At 47.4% G+C, this 22,445-nt stretch overlaps 6 protein-coding genes across 6 annotated transcripts, besides 1 other annotated feature; 1 reads left to right on the plus strand and 5 right to left on the minus strand.

Moving 5' to 3' along the window:
- Positions 1–1,360: 1,360 nt before the first annotated feature.
- Positions 1,361–1,965, minus strand: CTRU02_212332 (scytalone dehydratase; the record flags this gene model as incomplete). Its single annotated transcript, XM_070205813.1, has 3 exons — positions 1,361–1,623; positions 1,668–1,812; positions 1,873–1,965. The coding sequence occupies 3 exons, from the start codon at positions 1,963–1,965 to the stop codon at positions 1,361–1,363; spliced, it is 501 nt and encodes a 166-aa protein (XP_070060626.1).
- A 2,288-nt stretch (positions 1,966–4,253) lies between these two features.
- CTRU02_212333 (Succinyl-CoA:3-ketoacid coenzyme A transferase 1, mitochondrial 1) lies at positions 4,254–5,059 on the minus strand (the record flags this gene model as incomplete). The annotated part of the gene is made up of 2 exons (XM_070205814.1): positions 4,254–4,757; positions 4,850–5,059. The coding sequence occupies 2 exons, from the start codon at positions 5,057–5,059 to the stop codon at positions 4,254–4,256; spliced, it is 714 nt and encodes a 237-aa protein (XP_070060627.1).
- A 33-nt stretch (positions 5,060–5,092) lies between these two features.
- Positions 5,093–7,579, minus strand: CTRU02_212334 (coenzyme a transferase; the record flags this gene model as incomplete). Its single annotated transcript, XM_036727027.2, has 3 exons — positions 5,093–5,557; positions 6,465–7,135; positions 7,186–7,579. 3 exons carry the CDS (start codon positions 7,577–7,579, stop codon positions 5,093–5,095), a joined length of 1,530 nt encoding a protein of 509 aa, XP_036581271.2.
- Positions 7,580–12,272: 4,693 nt separating this feature from the next.
- On the minus strand, positions 12,273–14,888 carry CTRU02_212335 (cel3e secreted beta-glucosidase; the record flags this gene model as incomplete). Its single annotated transcript, XM_070205815.1, has 7 exons — positions 12,273–13,190; positions 13,238–13,640; positions 13,691–14,085; positions 14,139–14,230; positions 14,287–14,352; positions 14,413–14,724; positions 14,792–14,888. 7 exons carry the CDS (start codon positions 14,886–14,888, stop codon positions 12,273–12,275), a joined length of 2,283 nt encoding a protein of 760 aa, XP_070060628.1.
- A 1,706-nt stretch (positions 14,889–16,594) lies between these two features.
- Positions 16,595–16,723: a sequence feature (Protein overlapping with rRNA (CTRU02_212336, KAL0933373.1) was converted to a misc_feature.).
- Positions 16,724–18,051: 1,328 nt separating this feature from the next.
- CTRU02_212337 (carboxypeptidase) lies at positions 18,052–19,954 on the plus strand (the record flags this gene model as incomplete). The annotated part of the gene is made up of 3 exons (XM_036727024.1): positions 18,052–18,235; positions 18,288–18,467; positions 18,513–19,954. The coding sequence occupies 3 exons, from the start codon at positions 18,052–18,054 to the stop codon at positions 19,952–19,954; spliced, it is 1,806 nt and encodes a 601-aa protein (XP_036581268.1).
- Positions 19,955–20,447: 493 nt separating this feature from the next.
- CTRU02_212338 (NmrA-like family protein) lies at positions 20,448–21,771 on the minus strand (the record flags this gene model as incomplete). The annotated part of the gene is made up of 3 exons (XM_036727023.2): positions 20,448–20,525; positions 20,582–20,929; positions 20,983–21,771. Coding segments are annotated over 3 exons (1,215 nt in total), but the record flags the coding sequence as incomplete, so codon positions are not given.
- Positions 21,772–22,445: the final 674 nt, after the last annotated feature.

A 22,445-nucleotide genomic window follows, 5' to 3' on the forward strand; every position in this document is an offset into this window, starting at 1 on the left:
CTGAAAGTACCGGTTAGGGTAATCACAAAGTTGATTGCTGAAGAGCTATGGAAGTCTGTCCTCGAGCCCGGCTCGAGTCCATCCTATATACAAGTCCTGAACGGTCCTCCTTATCTTGGCTATGTTGGATATTTGACATATCCAACATATCCGGGGATCGGTTGGATATTTGACATATCCAACATATCCAGCCCGGGTTGTCCTTACCCCGCGTTATCCCCGAGGCCACGTGACTTGTCCATAGTTCTTCCGTTCCGAGGATCCCTGGTTACACCTGTCCGGCTGGGTTACATATGCCCTGCGTTAGCCGCCGGGATCCAGGCGGGGTCGTGTTGGCGACCATGTCCAACGGGTCGTAACACACGCATTCTTCATCAAGGAGATTGTTAGCGCCCGGAGAGTGACGCAGATGAAAGCATTGTCTTTGGAAAAAGACCAGCCACTCGTCGAGAGGAGCATTCTCTCTAGCTTATGGTGTCAGCTTCACAGCAAACGGCGTAAGACTTGCTCCCATGAAGAATCTGCCGAGGACAGCACGGCTTGCAGAACACTATGCGGATCATGAGGAACGCCAACTCATACCCAAGATCACCGCGGATCGTGGAGTCCATGAAGCAAATTGAGTTGACAAAACCTGCACAATCCAAAGGCAATTCCTGTATTGCTTTGATAAGGAAAACGTTAAGAATATTTCAGATACGATTAGACGAATTTCCTCTCAGAAACACTTCCCCTAAAAGATTTCGTTATCAACCGCACCATCGGCAGATCTGTAACAACATTCCCTACCAAATAGCAGCAACCTTCTACGAAACTTGTTCATATGTACTTTCAAAAACAATCTAGTGCTCCAGTTTATTGATACCGAAAGTAGACCTTGCGAGGCCCACGGCCAAGCGTAGGCGCGTGTTTGATGAGGAAGGGATAAACCTCTATATGATCTCAAGGAAAGGAAAGTTTTGCATAGAAGGAAATTCATGGCTAGTTCTTAGTTAAGTTCCAATCTCAGCCACTAAGTTCCTTGTAAGTTCAGTTCAGTCTTAAGTTAAAGCGTTAAATTAGACTTGAATGTTACAAAATCTAGTCGCAGGCGTCCAGAGGCTCTACAAATCAGGTTGCTAAAGTCTGTAAAATAGGATTATTCTAGATGTACCTTAATAACCTGCATCAACAATAATCACCACCTCTTTAAAAGATATCTCAAAGTCAAGACATACAGTCTCACGCTGTCCATCCAGCCAATTTCTGTTTCAAGTAGATATATTATTGGAGAAGCGTTCTAATCAAAGGCCCAGGGATCAAAGCGTTATCGCTATGCTATATTGTCAAGTTCGAGACTCAAAAATAGTAGTATAACATTTCAGAAATCACCAATTACTTCCTCCGGGTGCCCAGTTGTAGCAACGACTGTATGGGGGCGTAGGCCGCCAAGCTTCCACTCTTCGTTAATTTTCACATAAAGAAACTCGCAGTAAGCACTGGAATCCCATTCGCGTGACTGCCCATCAGATAGTCGCCTAACATGTCGAGCTCGAACTTGCCAGTCGCCACGCACCTCGTTATCGTTAACGCGGGTGAAAACCACCGCCCCAAGGAAATGTTGAGTCTCGACTATTTTCACCTCTACAGGTCAGTTGGTAGCAAAATGTATGAACAGAGGCACTGACGTTGCGGATGGCCCAAGTTTGGTCTTGAGAACGAAGATTTGAAGAGCTCTTCGGGGCTGCCTTGCTTGAGAATTCCTACAGCTGGGTAGTCGGTATAGTCAGCTACTATAGTAGGTCCTGTGATTGAAAGCCAAGTGTCGATGTCCTATGTCATTGTCAGTCAGGTACACATAGGACGGAGGGTGCGTGCAAGGCTCCGTCATACCTTTTTGTCCCAAGCAAGGGTCCATTTGAACGACAGCAACCGGAATGCTCGCTCGTCGGCGACTGTATAATCAAGAGATGAACTCAAAGTCATTCTGAGTTTATGATGCTCGAAATATAGTTCCTGCAATCCTAAAGGTTATCGGTGTTTGACTCTTTTATACCCATTCATTAGTTGGCGGCAAATTCACGGCGAACGAAGTTGCAACCTCCGATCGGAACCAGCTAACTCCCGTATGCCGACATTTTCTAACCTTTGGTGCCTACAAATACACACGACGGTATTGTGGAGCGAAACGATCTGCATTGCAAGGTAAAGCTGTAACGCTGGTCACTCATCTGCTCTAGCTTTTTTAGGAAGTTGCATCCTGACTGAGAGCAAGGGGTTAGATCATGGGCTAGCAATAAATCCTTTTCTTTCCCTCCCTAATTCTTAAGCAATTTTTTTGATAGTTGAGATTCTAGCGGTGGCCTGTTTACAACTCCAACGGGACATTTAAGGAGATGCTAACCGGCCGCAAGGTAAAGCCTCGCTAACTGATACAAACTTGCGTTGTCAACTACCTTACCTTGAGAGGCTTACTAACAGACAACTCTTTTACGGGCACTCTAGGAATCCTATGGGAAGTGTGCTTGGTCAGCCGGAAGTCGGCACAGGCATCGACTTTGAAACACTTAATTGGTCCCTCTATCGACGTCCCTTTACAGGATTTTCACCAGATGCCGAGATCCAACAGACAAACAACAGTACATACCAATATGTTGCTGGAGACGACTGCCACAAGCAGTGTTGCGTTGCACGGAATTGCGATTAGTTGAAGACACACAATGCAGCCATTAATCCTGTTCCGCCCCCTCTCGTGTGCACGCAACCCAGACTGTCCAGCGAGCATTTCTGTGAAAATCCAGAAAGTGCGTGTGCCTAAATGCTCACAGTTCTGATAACATAACTCACAGGATAATTTAACTTGTATGAGGAGAGATCCGACTGGATACACTTCCTTATGATTAGTAAGAAATGACTTGTTTGAAAGTCGTTCAAGGTAGCTTTTTGACAATGTTAGAGTCAGAAGAAGCGGTTTCTCCATCTTCCTAATGGTCCTCAGCATATTCTTGAGATTAGCTGCCATCTGTGAACCCGAGCAGTACACTTAGACGCGTCTACACCATCAATTCTCTAAGCCTATCGACTGTCATTCAGTAAGTATTGTCCCGAATCATTAGCGGCCCCAGGATAAATGTTTCTCTATCTTCGAAAGTAAGCAAACAGTGTCGTTATATAAATTGACGAGCCTACAGTCTGCACAGGAAGTGTACTAACAGTGTAACGGTGTGCGTTGTAGTGATTTACCGTGAATCCATCGACATTAGCAAAAGCAACTGTCTTACTCAGCGGCCTCGAATACGACACTAACTCGTCTTAATTTTGCCTCCCACCGGCCTTGATTTGTGGGTCTAAATATAGTGTGACAATTCATAACAGATGTTGTGGGATCGGTCTTTAGGCATTCCGTCGCCGTGACGGATACTGCATTGATCAAATCGAGTCATTGCGATGGTGTGCAGATTTTGCCAAAAGGCACACCGACACCGGGTTATCGGCGACAATTTCTGCCGACATTGCATCCAACGACACTGTAACTACTGGACAGCTCTTCTGCCTTTTGCTGTATGGTAGGCCGATTGTCGGTTATTATGCCGCCTTCCCGATGGAAGTACAGCACTGTCGATATCTTTACCGATTGTGTGGGTGCACGCATATATCTTCCTTCCCGCTTACTACTAAAGTTTTCCATTTGCAGGGTGTCAGACCACTCAAGCTCGGATGAAAGCATGTCATGGGGGTTCGGCACCGGGTGAGAATTCATGGCTGTCTAGCAAGGTGCTAGTCTTCAGAGAGGTGAGAGGATTATGCCGGCAGAAATGCTGAAGTTAATCAAAAGTCGGGAGATTTCGTTCAGTAAAAGAAGGTAGTTTAGGAGGTTTATTTGCCTGAGGGTTTCTAGAGTAATATAATATTTATATGATACAGCGTAACTTTAGCACAGCAGGTTGGATTGATTGCATTGCATGAACATGTCAATACGCGCAACTACACATGTAAACGAATGCAAAAACTTGCGAGGGTAATTCTTGAGTTGGTTGCGTCCGCGGAGTTGTAAACAAAGAACAGAAGAAACTTTAGCAAAAGTAAGAGACTTCAGTAGAATCGAGGTGGAAATTCCTATCTGACTGTCCGCCACAAGTGAAAGGGAAGGTTGTTAGGCAATTGCCAATCAGCCGAGCCTATATTTTGAGTACTACAACATCGGGTTGAAGGTATCTACTACAACAGAGGGAGCACCAGTCTTCTCCTTCACCTCTTTCCAATCTCAATAAGGGTTAATCCCGAGGAAGAGTCCACATCGAAAACCGCCTAGTTTGAGTTATAATTTCGCCTGAATCTCCATCGTACACCAGGTTAGTTATGAGATCTGTGATTATGCGAGACACGCATGCTCGGCCAGTGAGGGGAAAGGCGCATTGCTTGACGATCTTAGGAGCTCCCTTTTTATCTGTATGCTCCATAGTGACAATGACCTTCATCTTGCTAGGGTTGCTCACAAGATCCATCGCACCACCGAAACCCTTAACCTTTCCCGGTAACATCCAGTTGGCCAAGTCACCCGTGGCGCTGACCTGCATTGCACCCAAAATTGTGACGTCGATGCGACCACTTCGAATCATACCGAAGCTCTCGTCGCTTCCAAAAACGGCTGCACCGGGCTTAAGCGTGACTGTCTTCTTTCCAGCGTTGATTAGATCTGGATCAGCTTGGTCGCGCCCTTTTGTCGGATCCGGACCGAAGCCCAGGATGCCATTCTCAGACTGCAACTGAACACCAATCTCAGGGCCAACAATGTCAATGCCAACATAGGCATGCCAATACCGAGATTTGCATACGTGCCATTCTTGAACTCCATAGCTGCCCGACGAACAATACGTTCTCTCTTTGCAGTAACGTCGCCACTGCCACGAGCTTTCATGTCCTGTACTGCCCATGTGGACCTTTCAATAGATTTCTCTGACTTGTTTTGAATGACTCGCCTAACGTAGATACCTGGAAGATGAATGGCTTCCGGGGGAATGTCACCAGGCTCAACGATATGCTCAGCCTCGACAATTGTAACCGTTGCGTTACGACCCATCGCGCCATTAAAGTTATGCGAAGCAAGGCGAAACTAACAATTACCCAGCCGGTCTGCTTTATATGCTTTGACAAAAGCAAATTCACCAGCAAGGCTATGTTCTAGGAGGAATGGCTTCCCATTAAAAACTTTGACGTCTCTGGGAGAAGGATACCGCAAGCTGTCGGTAGAATCCGGGGCGCTGTTCCGTAAAGGGAGGGTCCCCATTTGAACAACAGTGCCGACGCCGGCAGGCGTGTAAAATGCTGGTATGCCCTTTCCGCCAGCAGCACATCGCTCAGCGAGCGTTTCTTGCGGTGTGAGTTCAAGTTCAATCTCGCCTGCCAGGTACATCTTCTCAAATGTCTTGTTTTCACCGATGTATGAAGCGATCTTACTCCGGATCTGCTTGCTCTTGAGCAGCTTCCCGAGACCAAAATCATCGGTACCAGCGTTGCTGGACACGACTGTGTTGCCAGTGATTTTAGGGTCCGTTGAAAATCTCAATGATGAGTGTATCTGGGACACCACAGAGACCAATGCCACCGCATAGTAAAGTTGTATTTGCTTTCATATCGCTCAATACCTTTTTTGCTGAAGGGATAATCTTGTTTACGCCTTGTCTCACGGCACTAATATACAACAACCTCTTATAAGAAACCTCTGACTATGGTAGGATTAGTTCAAAATCCGACATTGTTCAAAAAACAAGGAATAATCATCAATGTGACCCAAGCGTTGTTTCTTGAGTCTCCCGCTTACGTACATGTGGATGCATTTGATATATTTAAAGTTATGTCTGAATTGATCAGGATGATCAAGGTGAGACGTAGGTAGTAGCGACACTACTATGCTGTGGTTGCGATAAATAGGTCACTGCCTAGTACACTCTCCTTTGCATCTTGTAAATTAATACTCGATATGTAAGTTCGGGCTTCTATTTACCGTGGATTCGTTATTGCAAGCTTACAAAACAAGGACTGCCACCACTTCTCGTTAATTCGAGGTTAGTCCTGGACAGGTATTTCTTCCGAAGGGTAAACTTCGCCAGTCAACAAAAGTCTCAATGTCTGGCGCGTTTAAAGTTCTCAGCTCATTAAATTACCAAGACCAACCTATATTATCTTATTGACTTGGCAACCAATCTACAATGTTGGATCAAAGCCCTCTGCAGGCTTCTAGGAAAGCCGGATTTGCAGAATAACATCTGCAGGAGAGTCTGCAGCCACTGTTCCTGACTTTGTTCATAAAATAGTTGACGATCGAAACTCAGGAGCTCGGGCGGCAGAGTTTGGAAGCAGAAAACAACGAGGCTGCGGATGATTGAGTCAAGATCTTAATGTTTCGAATCATACTACATCCTGCTTAACTTGAGATCAGTCTCTCTCGACTAGTACGGCGTAACACGATAAATTTAATCTCGTACATTTGCGCCCCGCTGAACTGCTTCTTCCAATGTCTTCATAGTGTGATCCCAGATCTCTTGACTCAGCCCGTCCTCGCGCACCTTGTCGTACATGCGCCCCTGGTTCTGGATATCTCCCCGCTGGCCAGCAGCATACGCCCCGCCACCAAGCTCTCCTTTTGTGCTCAAGGGAACACCCAAGCCATCAGGAAACTTGACATCAGCCTCGACTGTACTTCGTGCCGGGAAACGCGAAGTGCCAATGAATATCATCACTTGACCGCAGTCTTCCGGGGACGTCATGAAAAGACTTGCCAATGGTTTCAATAGCCGCCATACGATGCGGAACCAGCTGGGCATCTCCGAGCTGTAGAATGTTGGACCATCGACAAGCCCGGGGTAGATGTGTGTCAGAGAAAGCTTTCCCGAGTAACGCTCCGCAAGCTCTTCGAAGAAGAATGTCTTCATGAACCCAGTATGCTTCCGTACACCCGTCACGCCGTAGGTCTCTGGCGGTGGAAGACCGATTGGCTTCTCGCCTGGTTTTGTGCCATCCTCGAATCCACCGGCGTAGACTGAGATGACATGCCCAGGCAGAGGCGAGGCAGTCAGCAAGGGCATGAGTTGTAAGACGAAGCGTGTTCTGCTATAGTAGGTTGTGGAGATGAAGCTATCCAACCCTTCTTTTGTAGCTATAGGCTTTGTTGGCCAGATGTTATCAACAAAGAGAGGTGGTGCTTACTAGAGCGTTCCTTCAAAATAGGATAGCAATGCGTCATGTAAAGAAGATCCAAATGAGGCGTTGAATCATGGAAAGGAGACTGGGACTCCTGCGCGATGATCTCGGCACAACAGCGATCCACTTCGCTAATCAGCGCGAGATCCGATGCCTTGATGAAGCGCCAGTCAGAGCCTGGGCTGATTTGCTGTGCTTCAGCAATGACGGACGCAGCACGCTCAGCATTGCGGCCAATTATATAAACGCGTAGTTTGGAACCATTCTTTGCGAATATTGTCGCTAGTGCTTTGGCAATGTAGGAGCCGATTCCTGTAGTACCTCCAGACAGAGCGGCTACCAAGGGGGCGCCATTAGCCAGCTCCGCATTGGCCGACCGAATTACGTCGAGTGACGGCATTGTGAACGTTTAGTATTCCGATAGAAATTGATATAGAAAAATAAGTGATTCAATTTGGAGTTGTTGCTCTTCAGGATAAGACGAGAGGATTATGGGAAAGACGGCATGATAACTGATAAATCCAAGTCATCTCGGGGTTAAATAAGCGTATCCCCGTTCGCAGTAGCTAAAATACAGAGTTACACAATTAGTGGGGCTGGGCCAGTAAGAACAAAAGTACTTATAGGCAATATGGACGGGAATGTTCATGTTGTCATTGACTGAAGTAAGCACTAACTGCTTAGAGAAGGTAATTAATGCTATGTGGCTGATTTACTGATTGGTAGTTTGCGGCATAATACCTGTGAACAGCAGACAAGCCGCCTGCTACGAGCCTCCCGGTAAGAAAGACGCTGTAGCGGTGTAAGTAGTTAAGGGAAAGGTAGCGCAACAGTATGAGCAATACTTTAAGCGCGTTGTCGGCTATGCGACCAGGCCCAATAAAACTAGGCTCACTCAGGTCGAAGGACATTAAGGCGGCGGGTGATCGGATGACACTTGAGCCAAAAACTGGCACTGGAAACTAGGCTTGAATTGGAACCGCAAGGTTATTACTATAGTCAAACGATAAGCAAGAACACAACAGAAATCAGGAAATACCTGCATGGCCTTGAATTTCTTTGTATTTGTCTCGTCTTGCAACGAAAAAAAAGAGCTTAAAAAGATCAAAAGGGCGTGACAAGCTGAATCATTGAGCAGGTCACTACCTACTCTGATGGCTGCCTCACCAAGTCATCAAAGTCAATCTGCAACTCTGGATAACAATCCAACGTAGTCATAGCGTCGATATTCACACTGTTAAGATATGCCTCCATATCAAAATCATTTGGGCTGGCTGGATCAAAACAAGGAAACGCTGGGACATAACTATTGGCAGTGACAGCGGTATTGTCGGTTACGCCATGATTAGTTGGCTCCCGATATAAGGGCGCACGTTTTAAGCCCTTGATGATGATATGCAGGCTTCTCTCAAGAAGCGGGCATCTTGCGATGCCTCCATTGAGAGCTCTTAGGAAAGTCTGCATTGTAGGGTGTGCCGCACCATTGTTTTTCTTTGCATCCTCAAGGATGGCCGAGGCGCCAGTGTAGATGCAATAGCCCATCATGTATGTGATGTTCTCGAAACCAAATGTTGATTCGAGCAGGAGAAGTAGTTTCTCCATACTTTGAGCCGCGCTTATGCATACTTGATAATAGGCCGGAACGGACCAGAATGGTCGGTGTGCCAAGATGACGGTAGTGAAATAGAGAAGGCTACAGACATAGCACGGTAAGTATCGAAAAATGAAGCCACCAAAGAAAGAAAGGAGGCAAGCGTTATGTTTCTCTTTTTGAAAGACAGTGATGAGCGTAAACTTACTTTTGGGAAATGATGTGTGGCGGCAGGCATATCATTGGCAAAAAACCCGGGTCATACCGTAGGTGAGATGGTGACTTTGCTCGCCATTTTTCTAGGCGGTCTTTGATATCGTTTAAGCAAGACTCAGTAATAGCCCTGTTTCTCTTCGAGTAGAGCTGAATGATTATGTCATTAATAATGACAGACAGCCTGCAGGAGTTGGCGAAACACGAAACCGCATGGCTTTTCATAGAAGGATATTGTCCAGGTGGCAATCGAGTCAGAGGTGAGGTATCTTCAAAATAAGGGGACCAAGTCTCAGACTCTGCCGAGTCGTCCACTGAGCCTTGTATTAGTAACAGTATGTAACTCTTGGACCACACAATATAAGTTTGAAAGGACTCACAAAAGTCTACAGGACTCTGCGGAAGCTCAGTCACTGCAGGTAGCCTACCGGTGTAGAGGCTAATGGCCCTGTGGGTTATTCTTGTCAACGCTACTCTTATTTGGTGCGTATTGAATGCTAGGGAACTCACTTGTCCCAAAAGTAACAACTCCAAAATAGCCTTCGTCGAATTTCAAGGTCAACCGGGCTGAGCCCCTTCAAACCGGCGATGTCAGGGCCATTGTGCTGCAGCCCGAGGTCGGCAGACATTCTGAAAGCCATACCGCTGTATAGCCAGGCCTGGGAAATAGATCCCTGTGCCAGTTCCCGAGCGCTTAACTGAAGGAGAGCTTGTATCGTCGGGATGGAACTAGGCTTCTGTATTGCATCGCCAAGAAGTAATCGCACTCGCGAAAAGAGGAGCTCGGCATGGTGGATATCTTGGTACTTCGAGGCATGTGCACAGAGGACAAGGAACAAAACTTCGGAATAGTAGCGGCCGCCTGTCGTCATGTCGCCTAATGATTGCACTAATTAGAGAAGAGCAATGAGACAAGAAGGGATAATTCAAAGAGATACATACGTACGAACTGCCGGCCCGTACACCCACATGAACATAGGTGCAACCCATGTCCAATGCAGATGAAGAAGCTTGGCCATAACCTGGCGGGATATCCCAGTCTGAATAGCAGCGTTTCAAAGCGCAAACTCCTCCCAGATTGCAGATTCTCGAGTATGCGATTTTAGATAGGAACGTACATCGGCCTTCTTCGATGCGTCGACACTGTTTGACGACATTGTGGACGGCGAGGCCAGCCCTAGTGGTTGGTGATCTGCAGATGTCGGGCCATAGTAGCAAATTTTGCCGTGCTCATCTATGCTTAGGTCACTCGCCAATACATCTTTTGAATGCGCAGTATCCGTCAAGGCTTGCGCATAGCCTTCACGTGATGGTGATGTTCCCATAATTTCCGGCCCAGGGCTTAGGCTGGTAGGCAATGCTTGCATCACCAGACCTTCTGTCGCAGATTTTGATGTTTGCATGTAGTCCGAGTTCGAAACTGGCTCGGCAATACTGAGAGACGCTGTAGCTGGAGCACGAGCCATCGCCGTAGCCATCTGAAGCTGCTCAATAGTCTGTTCTGCTTCCTGTAGCTTCTTGGCCATGGCAATAACTTGTGAAAATGGTGGTGGTTTGTCGTAGCGGCATTGGACTTGGTAGACTTCACAAGTCTTGCAGGTCGGTTGGCTGCCCTCGCAGCGAATCTATCATCGCCCCGACGTCAGCACCGATGGTAGGAGAACGTCTGCATGATCAAGAGCACGAGGGGGTATCGTAAAGTCCAAGGCACAGAGTTGGAAGAGAAACAGCCTGTTACCTTTTTTACGCGGCAATTGGCACAAGTCAGACCCCGAAACTTGCGAAAGGGGCGCTGCTTCTTCGTGGCAGTGCTTTCTGCCGCTGCAGTGTTTGGCTCCGAGCCATGGCCATCATTGTGCTGCATTGCTCTAGCCTGTTTGGAGAAATGCGAATTTCAACCTTGTAAGATCAAACCCATCAGAGCTTCAACAGGCAGGGGATTTGAAGCAAGCCGGAAAGAGGTCAACATGAAATCCGGGGTTCTCTGTAGTGAAAACATCGTCCAAAGGAGTAGGCAGTGCGGATATCAACATATTTATATGAGTTATGAAGATGATTTACTTGGACTGGAAATAAAGAGCTTGCTTGTGTTTGATACTTGACACTCTTTCATCTCCCTGCTTCTCCATTACGGTCCACGTTCTGTGTTGAGCGTCTGCAATTCCCTTCTTCATCTCAAACAACTTTTGTGTTCTTACTGACCACAAGTCGCATCCTGCGAATTCCCTATGTACCGAGTCCTCCACCAACAAATGGACCTGGAGAGGAAGCTATTATAGCTGCCATTACGGCGCGTCGCCACCCGCGTCCACTCCAACCCCTTGATTTAGCTCTCTTGCATTCTCCACCAATCGCTGATGGATGGAATACCTTCATCGGCGCCATTCGAACAAAAACTTCACTTGCCGATGATCTTCGAGAACTAGCAATCTGCCGAATCGCCATCATTAATCAGGCTTGGTATGAGTGGCTGAACCACGCACCTCTGGCCATTAAAAGCGGTGTTTCGTCTGAGGCAATGACAAATCTACAGAACGAAAACTCCCTACTCCATTCGAACCAGTCAGAATGCTCCACAGATCGCCAATGGGCGGTTTGTGTCGTTGCTGACGAGATGACGCGCGATGTCCAAGTGACTGATGAAACGTTCAACTGGTTGAAATCTTCATTCAATAATCAGGAGGTGGTTGAGATTGTCGGAACAGTACGTTGCTAAAATGACGCAAATCACTCCTCAGAAGCTAATTGTCAACTGCTAAGATCGCATGCTACAATTGTGTCAGCCGCTTTCTTGTAGCGCTAGATGGTAAGTCTTTCCCCCTTTCTAGCAAATTGATACAATGTAGCTGACTTCTTAATAAAAGTGGGAGAGAGGAACAATTCTAAATCTGATGACTCTACCCAGCATGGGGAGAAGGAAGAGAAAGAGGCAGAATATGCTACAGTAAAATAATGAAGTTGTAAGACTGCTCAAAAGAAACAGCAGGGTAGTTTATATAGAGAATTGGAAACTACGCTGGCCTACCTTTACCAAATGAACTCCTCCGCACTATCATGCACTTCCTGTGACGGCTCTGAAGTAGTGACTTGTCGCAGAAAACTATCTTGTGAACGCTTCCTAAGTAGTTTCAAATTTCTTGTTGGTATTGTGAGTTTATCGGTTGCCAAAGCATCACTGGCTTGCAAAAGAGTTCATCAATGCATGAATGTCGGAAAATGTAGCTTATTAGATGTACGGTACATTATCTTCTTGGAATGGCTGTATCTCTGGATCACTTCTTCCTCGCTCTTAGATCGTGAAACTCTTAGACAGAGGCAGGTCTCTACTACTAGAACCCACGAAAACAGTGTATTCGCCCTGCTGAAGTGTCCACTTCTGACTCACGACATCCCACACACTCAGGTCCCGCCTTGTCAACTCAAACTGCAGTTTGGCGCCTTGTCCACTTTCAAGAGGCACTTTCTCAAAGCCACGAAGTTGTTTAGGCGGGCTGTTAGGAATGGCCAAATAGAGCTGAGAAACCTCTTCTCCTGCACGAGAGCCCGTATTGTTCAGCGAAGCGTAGACGGTGGCAACGGTAGACCAGAGGGCGTCGGAATTCGCGGCGGCACCTGTTTCAGCCTTCTGGGTTTTCACGGAGACTGAAGAGTACTCGAAACTTGTGTAGGTCAATCCATACCCAAACTCAAATCTTGGAGTGATGTTTTTGGCGTCAAAGTCTCTGTAGTCGATGTAAACGCCCTCCGTAAAGTCGCACTGAGGAGTTGTTGTATTGGTCTCACCACGCCCACAAGGCTTGTAAACTGAGTAGTCGCTCTCGTTCTTTGCAAGTGTATAGGGCAATTTTCCGGAGAAAGACGCCTCGCCGTAGAGAAGCTGCACAAGCGCCTCTCCACTGTCCTGGCCAGGTAAATGAGCGATCACGGTTGCCGTGATGTTGGGGTGCTCGATCCACTGATCAACCAGGCGTATTCCGGAAGCGTGGATGACGACAATGGTGTTAGAACACTTGGAGGCTACGTTGAGAACAAGGCCGTCACTGAAATCATCGTGAAGACCGTCTCGATCCCACGCCTCGGTTGCAATAGCATTGATGAAAACAAGGCAGACGTCACTGGCAGCATTAACAGTAGGGTTGAAAGATGTCAGATCCCAGTTCACCCAGCTCCCGTCTTGGGAAGCTCTGTGTTGGATAGAGCTGAGAGGCTGCGCCTTGTTAGCTGGTGTGCAAAGAAATACCACATAACACTTACATCGAGAATGTAGGGCGGTGCATTTGCTGCAGCACGTCCTCCACTGATAATAGTTCCACCCTTGGCTGCTTGGTCGAAATGTCTTTCGGTGCCTAGGACAGCCTGGCCCATCTCGGCGGACGAATAGTATCCGAGCTCAAATAGCTTATCTGTGTTTTTTGTGTCCGGTACTGTTGCATCGTATCCATACACTGAGATCATCTTGGGTGGTTTTTGGAAAGGCAGCGCGCCGTTCTCGTTTTTTACAAGGACATGGCCGGCAATGGCTCCCTCGAGTATATTTGATCTTGAGCGGGGGTCACGAGCGTCGACTTGCTCGTGGGGTTCTGTAAGGTTCTTCATACCGACTCCGGGAGTTGGGAAGTCTTGGTCCTGCCCAACAAGAAACCAAGCGGCCAGAATCCTAGATTATGTCAGCTTCAACATATCTATGGTTCCAAGTGTAGAAAATACCTTGTGGCCATGTCACTCGCTCTTGACTCACTGACAGTTCCATTTTTGACAGCTGCTGTCAAATTTTGGCCCCAACTTCCTCCAGTTGGCATAACCATATCCAGGCCGGAGTTGGCACTCTGAAGATTGTGCTGTGCATTCCAGTCAAGCAAAACAAACCCATCATATTCCAACTCGCCTTTTAGAATACCGTTCATGAGCTTGCTGTTTTCGCAGCCGTACGTGTTGTTGATTCTGTTGTACGAGCACATAACCGATGCTGCGCCAGCCTTGACACCGTCGACGAAGGGCCACAGATAGAGCTCATGCAGCGTCTTGTCGTCAATATTAGATGACACCGCCTCCACACCGAAGTAAGGTCTTCTGTAGGTCTCTTGCTCATTGCCGATGAAGTGCTACGAGTCCGATGTCAGGAAGGCACTTGAGTTGAATAAAACTGTTAACTGACCTTGAGATTGGCAATCACACCCGCATCTTGGTGACCAACGATGGTTTCTGCACTCAGCTGTCCTGACAGGTACGGATCGACTGAAAAGCCCTCTGATTTAATGCTTAGCTTAGAAAGGTTCAAGATGAATTATCGGATCTCGTCTTACCCCAGTTGCGACCACCCAAAGGTGTCCTGCCAAGCGCTCCAGCATTGGGTCCCAGCACGACATTTACTAAAATTACTGTCAATACCAAGCTCAAGAAATCTTGACTCAGCAGAAGTCGATACTCACCTCCTTTAGTCTTAAACTCTTTGCCCATCCAGTAGCCACGGTGATACGTCAAGTTCTTGTCCCAACTCGCGCCAATGTGAATAGCCGATGGGTATGCGTTAACAAGATCTGTTGCTCTGACACCATTGCCTGCGTCGTGCAAGCACATGCCAGGCCATCCCAGACGTGGGATAGAGCCTGTGTTTCCAGCGCAGGTGTTGTCACTGGGATATCCACGTGTGATATTGAGCTTTTCTTCCAAAGTCAACTGATCAACCAACTTGCGCGCGTTGGCATATGCATCTTTCCAGGATCCTGCTCCCTTTCCAGCTGCTGTTTCGCGTTCGCGTCAGAGCAGGTGTGTTGATACGAACCGTGCGTTGGACAGGCAACGACTTACGTGATGGGTACACTTCTGGCGATTGCGCGAGAGCTGCAACGCCAGTTGAAAGTGTGAGGACATGTGCAATAGCACATAGGCTTAATTCTGGCCACATGTTGACAATATCAGCTTTGAAATCCGCTGGTGAGACACCTCGCCGTTGAGATTTGAGTACATGGCACCCGGTTTATATGTTATGTAACATTCACGGACTTATAAGATCCCGAAGTGTACCCGGCTCACCGCCAGTACAAGTGTCGAATCGGTGCGTTTCTCGGCCGAAATAGTTCGCTCCCGAAAATTTTCCAGAGTTACAAGAGGTTTTAATTCGCATCCATTGTCCTACATCGCACGATTGCAAAGCCTGATTGATTGTTTAGACTGCGGAGTTACTCCGCATTACCTCCACATTGAGGAGAGAGAGCATGGAGAAGGGGTACGGGGAAGTGTTCCGGCAGTTCTGCCAGGAACATGACGTCTTTGAGCAATTGGTTTGCGGGGTTAGCTGTTTATCGGAGTGGGGGTATGGTAGCATTGTCATCCTCCGGCGATGACCGGCTTCGTTCCGATATGAATCGGTAACCGTGATGGCACACCGGTGACTCTGTTTTCAGGCGAAACTTACGGTTTTTAACTGGCACATGACATGAGGAATTTATTTGGCCTCGATCATGCGTGGTGCTTGTGGATCTCTTGAGCATATTGCAGCCGATCGTCATCCCAGATCATAGCTGTCTTACCGGTCCGTTCTGCCGGTGTCCAATCGAGGCCGAAATCAAGTGGGTGGCTTCTGGACACAATCCAAGGAAATGGCAAGCTCTAGTGCAACGCACATGGGCATCCTGGAACCCCATTGGAAACCCATCACATATTCCTATCCGACGCAACCGGCTGGTTTTGTCACCACAATTGCTGGCGGCTTTAAGCATCACTTTCTCAACATAACTTTGATTACATCTTGAGCTTGACATTTCACCCCAGATGGAAGTACACTTATGATGCAAACAATCTTACATCTTACAAAATTTTAGCAAAGCTTTTAGCGCCTGCCATAGCTCACTATAACCCGCAAGTACTATCCTAAGCGCAAACCTCTCCTCCCTGCGTATAGGTACCCAAAAGCCAGCTTTTTGTAATTCAATTCACAGGAACTAATGGTGACGAAGGCACTGCCTCGAGTAACCACAAGGCCAAAATTTCCTTATCCTCGCCTTGCATAAAACTATACAACTGCAAAAGGGGAGGACAAAGACCAAAGATGGATTTACGACTTTCCAGTTTCTCACAGTGGGTTCCAAGTGACAGCCATAATATACCTTTTGTAGTTAACTAGAACAAGAGCTAGCCATTTAGACAGGTTAAATAGCTATTAGCAGCAGAAGCTGATTTCTTGTACACTTAATCCCATGTATTTCATGCATAGAGCCTCCTATGAGTTTCACTCCTCGCCTGTCTTGGAGGGGTCAATAGAAAGACAAAGCTTTAGGTTATCTAGCACGTTAACAGCGACGTTCATTTTTGACGGTGCTCTTGGTGTGGTGACATTGCAGTTGATAACCCACTATCAGAGACTTAAGGCTCCCCAAGGCCATGATGCTGCTCCACCTATTCAACCCCTTCTATCCTTGCTAGCTCAATGGGAAAAGGTAGCATATCCAGACGGGAATAGTCCAGTGTATAGGTCTTCGGATTCCGAGAAAAGTAATAACAAAAGGCGTTGACTGTTGGCCCTAGAAGGAAGAAAAAACAAAAACATACAACACCAGGTATTCGCTGGTCGTCACCGACCCAACTACTAATCCGGCCCTCATTGGCTTATCTATGGGAGAGCGGACGGGATCCCGAGTTTTCCAATGGGTATGGTCGTATGTGGTCATTTCGATACTCTCTTCTGTATATATACGATGGCAACATCGCGTTCAAGCTGAGAGAAGAAAGAGACTTCCATGAGATGATTACTGCCTTGGTGACCGAGCAAGCACAAAATGTCTCAGAATTTTCTATAATCTAGTATAGGCTTGAGGGATAGCTAATTTCGGTGGTCTACCGACCAGAAGCGGCCAACGAGTTTGTGAACTGGTGGTGACTGCAGCGGGTGTTAACCACTGAAGTCAAAGTTCACTCAAGATTAGCTCTGCATTTTTCAGTGATGAAGTCATCGATTAAGAACCATAACTAAATGTGATAATGACTGACACTAGGAAAAGTTGCGGGGAGTTGGGTTCAATCTTATTACTTGTCTCTCTTCCGGACCTTGCGAATATTATAGACGTCTTGTGAAAAGCCACAACAACCATACATGGTACAGCTGCACATGAGATATTTCATCTGACTCACAAAATCTTTTGGACATTGGTTCTTCTGTTGCATAGTTCCTGGCTCTTGAAATATCGGTCTTTCGTCATGTTGTGAAATGAGAACGCAAGGTTTTTTCTACTGAATACTATGGCCAGGAATCTGTAATGAGCATTACTGGGAGTCAAGATAAAACGTTAACTCTCAAGCTATACAGTATTTAATGCTCGTTTTCAGGAATGGGTGAACGTAAGGCGGATTTTCCACAACAGACTGACTTCCCGCTCTGCATTGGAGGAAAAACCCCTGCGTGAAAAGTCAAAGTTTGCCGCAAGAATAACTCTTCGGCACTCTCCGTCTCAGAGTTTATTAAGAGTTGAACTCATTTGGCTATCAAAACACATAATAGTCGGCATATGACAAGTCTTAATGGGTTTCCGACCCCAAATAAGCGACGATACGAAATCCCTGTCTGATCCACTGGGATTAACCTGTTCTTCTTATGCATGTCCCAGGAAGACAAGTACCTGCTGTCTATCGAAACATACTTGTTTGGCGTCTAAATAAGGCAATATATGGAGGGCGCTCAAGTCATCTGCAGGAGGGGTCCCTGATAGCTGTATCTCCAAGTACAGTGCCATGGTTTCCCTTGAAAACTTATGTCCCGAGCAAACGCCTAAATTCTAGATTGAATGTTTTTTGGTAGGGCGTTAACTTGAGATAAGCTCGACCGAGGCACAGTTGAGCTGACACTGACGTTGGTCCAGACTGGGTTTCTACGTCCGAGCTTAAACCCCTCATCGGCTGTTTTGAAACGCGCATCGCACCCTTCCGAAAATGCTTAATGTTGCCGGGCTTTTTAAAAGCAAGAGAGCGCCTCTTTCTTATTCTGTGCCTGCTGGATCAGTATGGGGATTTAGATGTTGAAGAAGCAGGGGCAGAGCAACGTAGCAGGATACAATACCGAACATCGACCCATCAAGATGAATTGGTTTCAGGCACTGCTTCTCTTTCCATTTGCTGTTTCTGCCACCTTGAATCTTCAGCAATACCGTCCTGCCGCACGAAAATCGTTTCCTGGCCTAACTGCGCAGACACCCCAGGAAGTCATTGGGAAAGCCCAGAAAGCTCAGACTCAGCCAAAGTTTCTTACAGACAAAACTCGGAGTACGGCCCTTGGCATTGCCTTATTCTTCGGGTGCTAATTTGTTTACCATAGAATTCGTAGTCAATGGAACAGGAATTCCCGACGTTGACTTTGATGTCGGCGAGTCGTATGCTGGATTGCTTCCTATCCGAGGCAGTAATGACACAAACGACAAGCTTTACTTCTGGTTCTTTCCGTCCGAAAGTCAACAAGCAGAGAAGGAGATCTTGATCTGGCTTACTGGCGGCGTAAGTAAATCGTACTGGCAGGTGAGGTTGATGCTGACTCTACTATAATAGCCAGGGTGTTCCTCTACGGGAGAACTGCTTTCAGAAAATGGCCCCATGCTCTGGCAGCCGGGCACGTTCAAGCCCATCAAAAACAAATGGAGCTGGCATCGCATTACGAATGTTGTATGGATCGATCAACCCGTCGGCACAGGGTTTTCGCAAGGTACTCCAACAGCGAAAGATGAATTTGACGTTGCCCGCCAGTTTCTCAACTTCTGGCGTAATTTCATTGACACCTTCGACATGAAGGGATATAGGATTTACGTCACAGGCTCTTCATACAGCGGCATGTACTGCCCGTACATTGCCAGCGAGATGCTCGACAGCAACAACAAGGATTACTTCAATGTCGCGGGCATGCAAATCTTTGACGGGACATACTCTATTGACAGTATTGGGGAAGAAATCCCTGCACTCTCATTCGCGGACCGGTGGGAGCATATTTTCGCCTTTAACGACACCTTTCGAAAGACGCTGAGGGACGTGAATGAGAAATGTGGATACGCCGAATACATGCGCAAGTATCTCGTTTTTCCTCCAGCAGGGCTGCAGCCTGCAAGGCCGCCTGGCCTTGATGAGAATGGCGAGGTCAAGCAGGAGTGCGACATATGGACCATGATTGGGGAAGCTGCGGAACACCTGAACCCTTGTTTCAGTGTTTACACAATTACGGACATATGCCCGCTGAAATACGACCCTCTCGGCTTTAGTGATGGTTCCATGTATAGGCCAAAGGGCTCAGGACCTGCGTACTTCAACCGAGAAGATGTGAAAAGAGCAATCAACGCGCCCATAGACAAGGAGTGGCAGTTTTGCACTGACACACAGGTCTTCATGAACGGAACAGACAACTCGGTGAAGGAAGGGCCAGGTAGCCAGCCTGTACTCCCGAATGTTATTGACAAAACGAGAAACGTCATTCTCGCGCACGGGACCAGGGACTATGTGCTGATAGACGATGGTACATTGTTGACAATTCAGAATTTGACGTGGGGCGGACAAATGGGATTTCAAACAAAACCGACGGCGCCGCTATACGTGCCCTATCATAGCAACGACAATCCCGAGACTATTGCCGGTGCAGGTGTCATGGGCACAGTGCACTCTGAGCGAGGGTTGACATATGTTGCTGTTGCCTCTGCGGGACATTTTGTTTCGGCGGATGCGCCAGCTGTTGCGTTCCGAAGCGTCGAGGTTCTAGTTGGACGGAGGGATGGTTTTGAGTCAACGACCCCTTTCACCATTGACCAAAATGCCACGATGCCCACCGGAGAGGCTGGAAACGGCACGATCATAATGTTCCCACAGTCCATGGAACCTGGCAGGGGTATTTTATCAAACCAAAAGGCGCCCAAGAACAACAGTGGTTTGGCGGTGGTAGCTGGAAGTACAGAGGCAGTTCTTGCCCTAGGGTTCGCGGCATTTGTGACTTTCATTTTAGGGATCTAGTTGATTTTGTCACAAGCACCCTTCCAACGATCATTATGACATACCTAAATGAAGGAATCTGGGTTTTTAAATCTTAAAAGGATAGCTGTCCGAGGAAGAACTATTCGTCCTTATAAAACGGCCTTGAAATCCGGTGAATCTATTGTTTTCACACATCGTATTTGTTTCCCTCGCATTATTTAACCGGAATATGTCAAGAACCTCTGGCAGGTAATATTTCAAGAAATAAATCCAGAAGCTTAGTGCAAGTTTGTAGTTCCATTAGATTTATAGAAAGCAAACCCAAGTAATCACGCCTCTTAGGTTGACACACTTTACATTGTGGAGTTCAAAATAGATAACTGCTGTTATCTCTCTATAGTCAGACTCTATAGACTGACAAGTCTACTTATAACTAAGCGCGTTTTCACGTCATATGCCGTAAATTAGCTTCTGGGTGGCTTCTCCTACCCAAGGAGATATACCTATTGCCACTTCTCCTTTTATGTGCTGTCTATTTATTCAACACTGATGACCAGTCAGTCTTTCTTACCCATTCCTCCCACGTTGTCAGGGGGCAGTCAATTCCAAGCTATCTCGCGTCAGTTCCCTTGAAATGAGCAAAGCATAAAGTCGGATGCCACTCACCTTTCTGAGATCAGCTGCTGTCAGCAAATCCATACCACCATCATAGCCTGGGTCGGAGGAGTAGGAGAACATGTAGGCGACTTCGATGCCGGTGTCACGCTCTCCCGTGGCTTCAATCATTTCTTCCGGCGGGACCTGTTTGTAACTAGCCTCCACTCCTAAAGTCTTGGCCCAAGTCTCAAGGAACTGAGGCCAGGTGCATGTTGTGCCCTCGGCCATGTAGGCCTTGCCCGGTGGCATCTGCGACACAGCGTAGGTGAAGTTACCCATATCGCCAGCAGGATCGAAGTGAGGGACAGGCTTGTCCGGCGAGGTAGTGAATGCCATTGTAAATGTGCCATCGGGGTTCTGTTCCAACGTCAACAAAGTGAGCTTACCAACAGCCATGCTAGATATCTTACCTTTCTAAAGTACGAGTTTGGTAGAATGTTGTAACTTGTGTAGAAGTACCCCGTGTGAATACACGACATCTTGGCTGATAAGGCAGGATACTTTTCATTCACGTATCCAGGAAAGATATCGGCTTTGGCATCGAAATGATACAATTCCTTGAACTTCCCACCACTACATTTACCGGCATGACTTAGCGTAGAGACCAGGAAGCCATTTTCGTTGAGTGTGTCCACCGTCGTTGCGGCGGCATCGGCAATATTTCGACCTTGACGGTACTCCACATCGTACGCATACTTGCGGCACGAGATACCCAGTTTCTGGGCCTTTGCACGACAGTCTGGACGGAAGAAGGGTTCCCAATAGTTCGTCACACTGAAAATCACGTTTGCGCCGCGGAATGCCTCCTCTAGGGAGGTGACGTCCTCGAGATCCGCTTGCACCACCTCGACCCCGAGGGCTGCTAGTGCCGTGGCGGCTGGCGAGGAGACGTTACGGGTGAGACCGCGAACACGATAGCCGGCAGCTAGGAAGCGGCGGGCGACAGATCCGCCTTGGTTACCGGTGGCGCCGACGACGGCGATAAGTTGTTGTTGAGGCATGGCTACGGTTCGAACCCGGTCCGTGAGCGTGACAAGGAATGATGGACAACAACAACAATGAGAGTTGACGTTGGGTGCGTTGCGTGGATTTATGAAACTGGGATGGCCTAGAATGAAAATAATTGAGGGGACAAATTCAGACAGCTGGAGCTTTTCGCTGATTTCTACTGCAAAACAGAGTGAGTCGGACCCGAAAAGAGGATTCGGCGGGCAGATGAAAAAGTTCTTGTGGTTCCGGGGAAAGCTTTCGCGGTCCTCTCCCTCCGCCGCTCCATCAAAGGACCATGTCCGCCAATTGCTAGTGTCGCCCGTGTCGGTAGCGCCAAAAGCCAGACACAATTACGACTGTACACTAGTATGAGTGGATTTTTGACAAGCCATCTGCCCACCGATACCTCACTTTCCCAACGTGGCGAGGTACTGGAAGCGGATCCCATGGTGGATTACACATGTCAAGGCTAAAAAAATACCGATGTATGGAGGCGGCACGGACGTTGATCTTGATGGGGCTTAGCAGAGAGGCCTGGTTGACCTTGTTACAAGAATACCACCGCGGGTTATGTGCAAGCCGTTCATACCACACAGGCATAATTATCGAACAATTAGAGCAGTGATACCATTGCCACTTAGAGGATCATACGATTGAGCGAACGTTAGGTGGAAGTTGTTTTCGAATTTCGTAAGAGTCGAGACGCCGAATTACACACAGAGCACACAGATCGGCAAGCGAATATGTGGAACATTTTCAAGACTGACATCGTTTTACCTAAGGTACCTGTCAGCCACAAGAGCTCCCTAGGAAAAGCACTGGCACTGGTGTATAAGTGAAAATGGATTGTGAAGAGGGTTAAGGGCGAAGGGTATGCATAGCG

The sequence above is a fragment of the Colletotrichum truncatum genome, assembly GCF_014235925.2.
Source record: "Colletotrichum truncatum strain CMES1059 chromosome Unknown Contig_0008, whole genome shotgun sequence".
Lineage (NCBI taxonomy): Eukaryota > Fungi > Ascomycota > Sordariomycetes > Glomerellales > Glomerellaceae > Colletotrichum > Colletotrichum truncatum.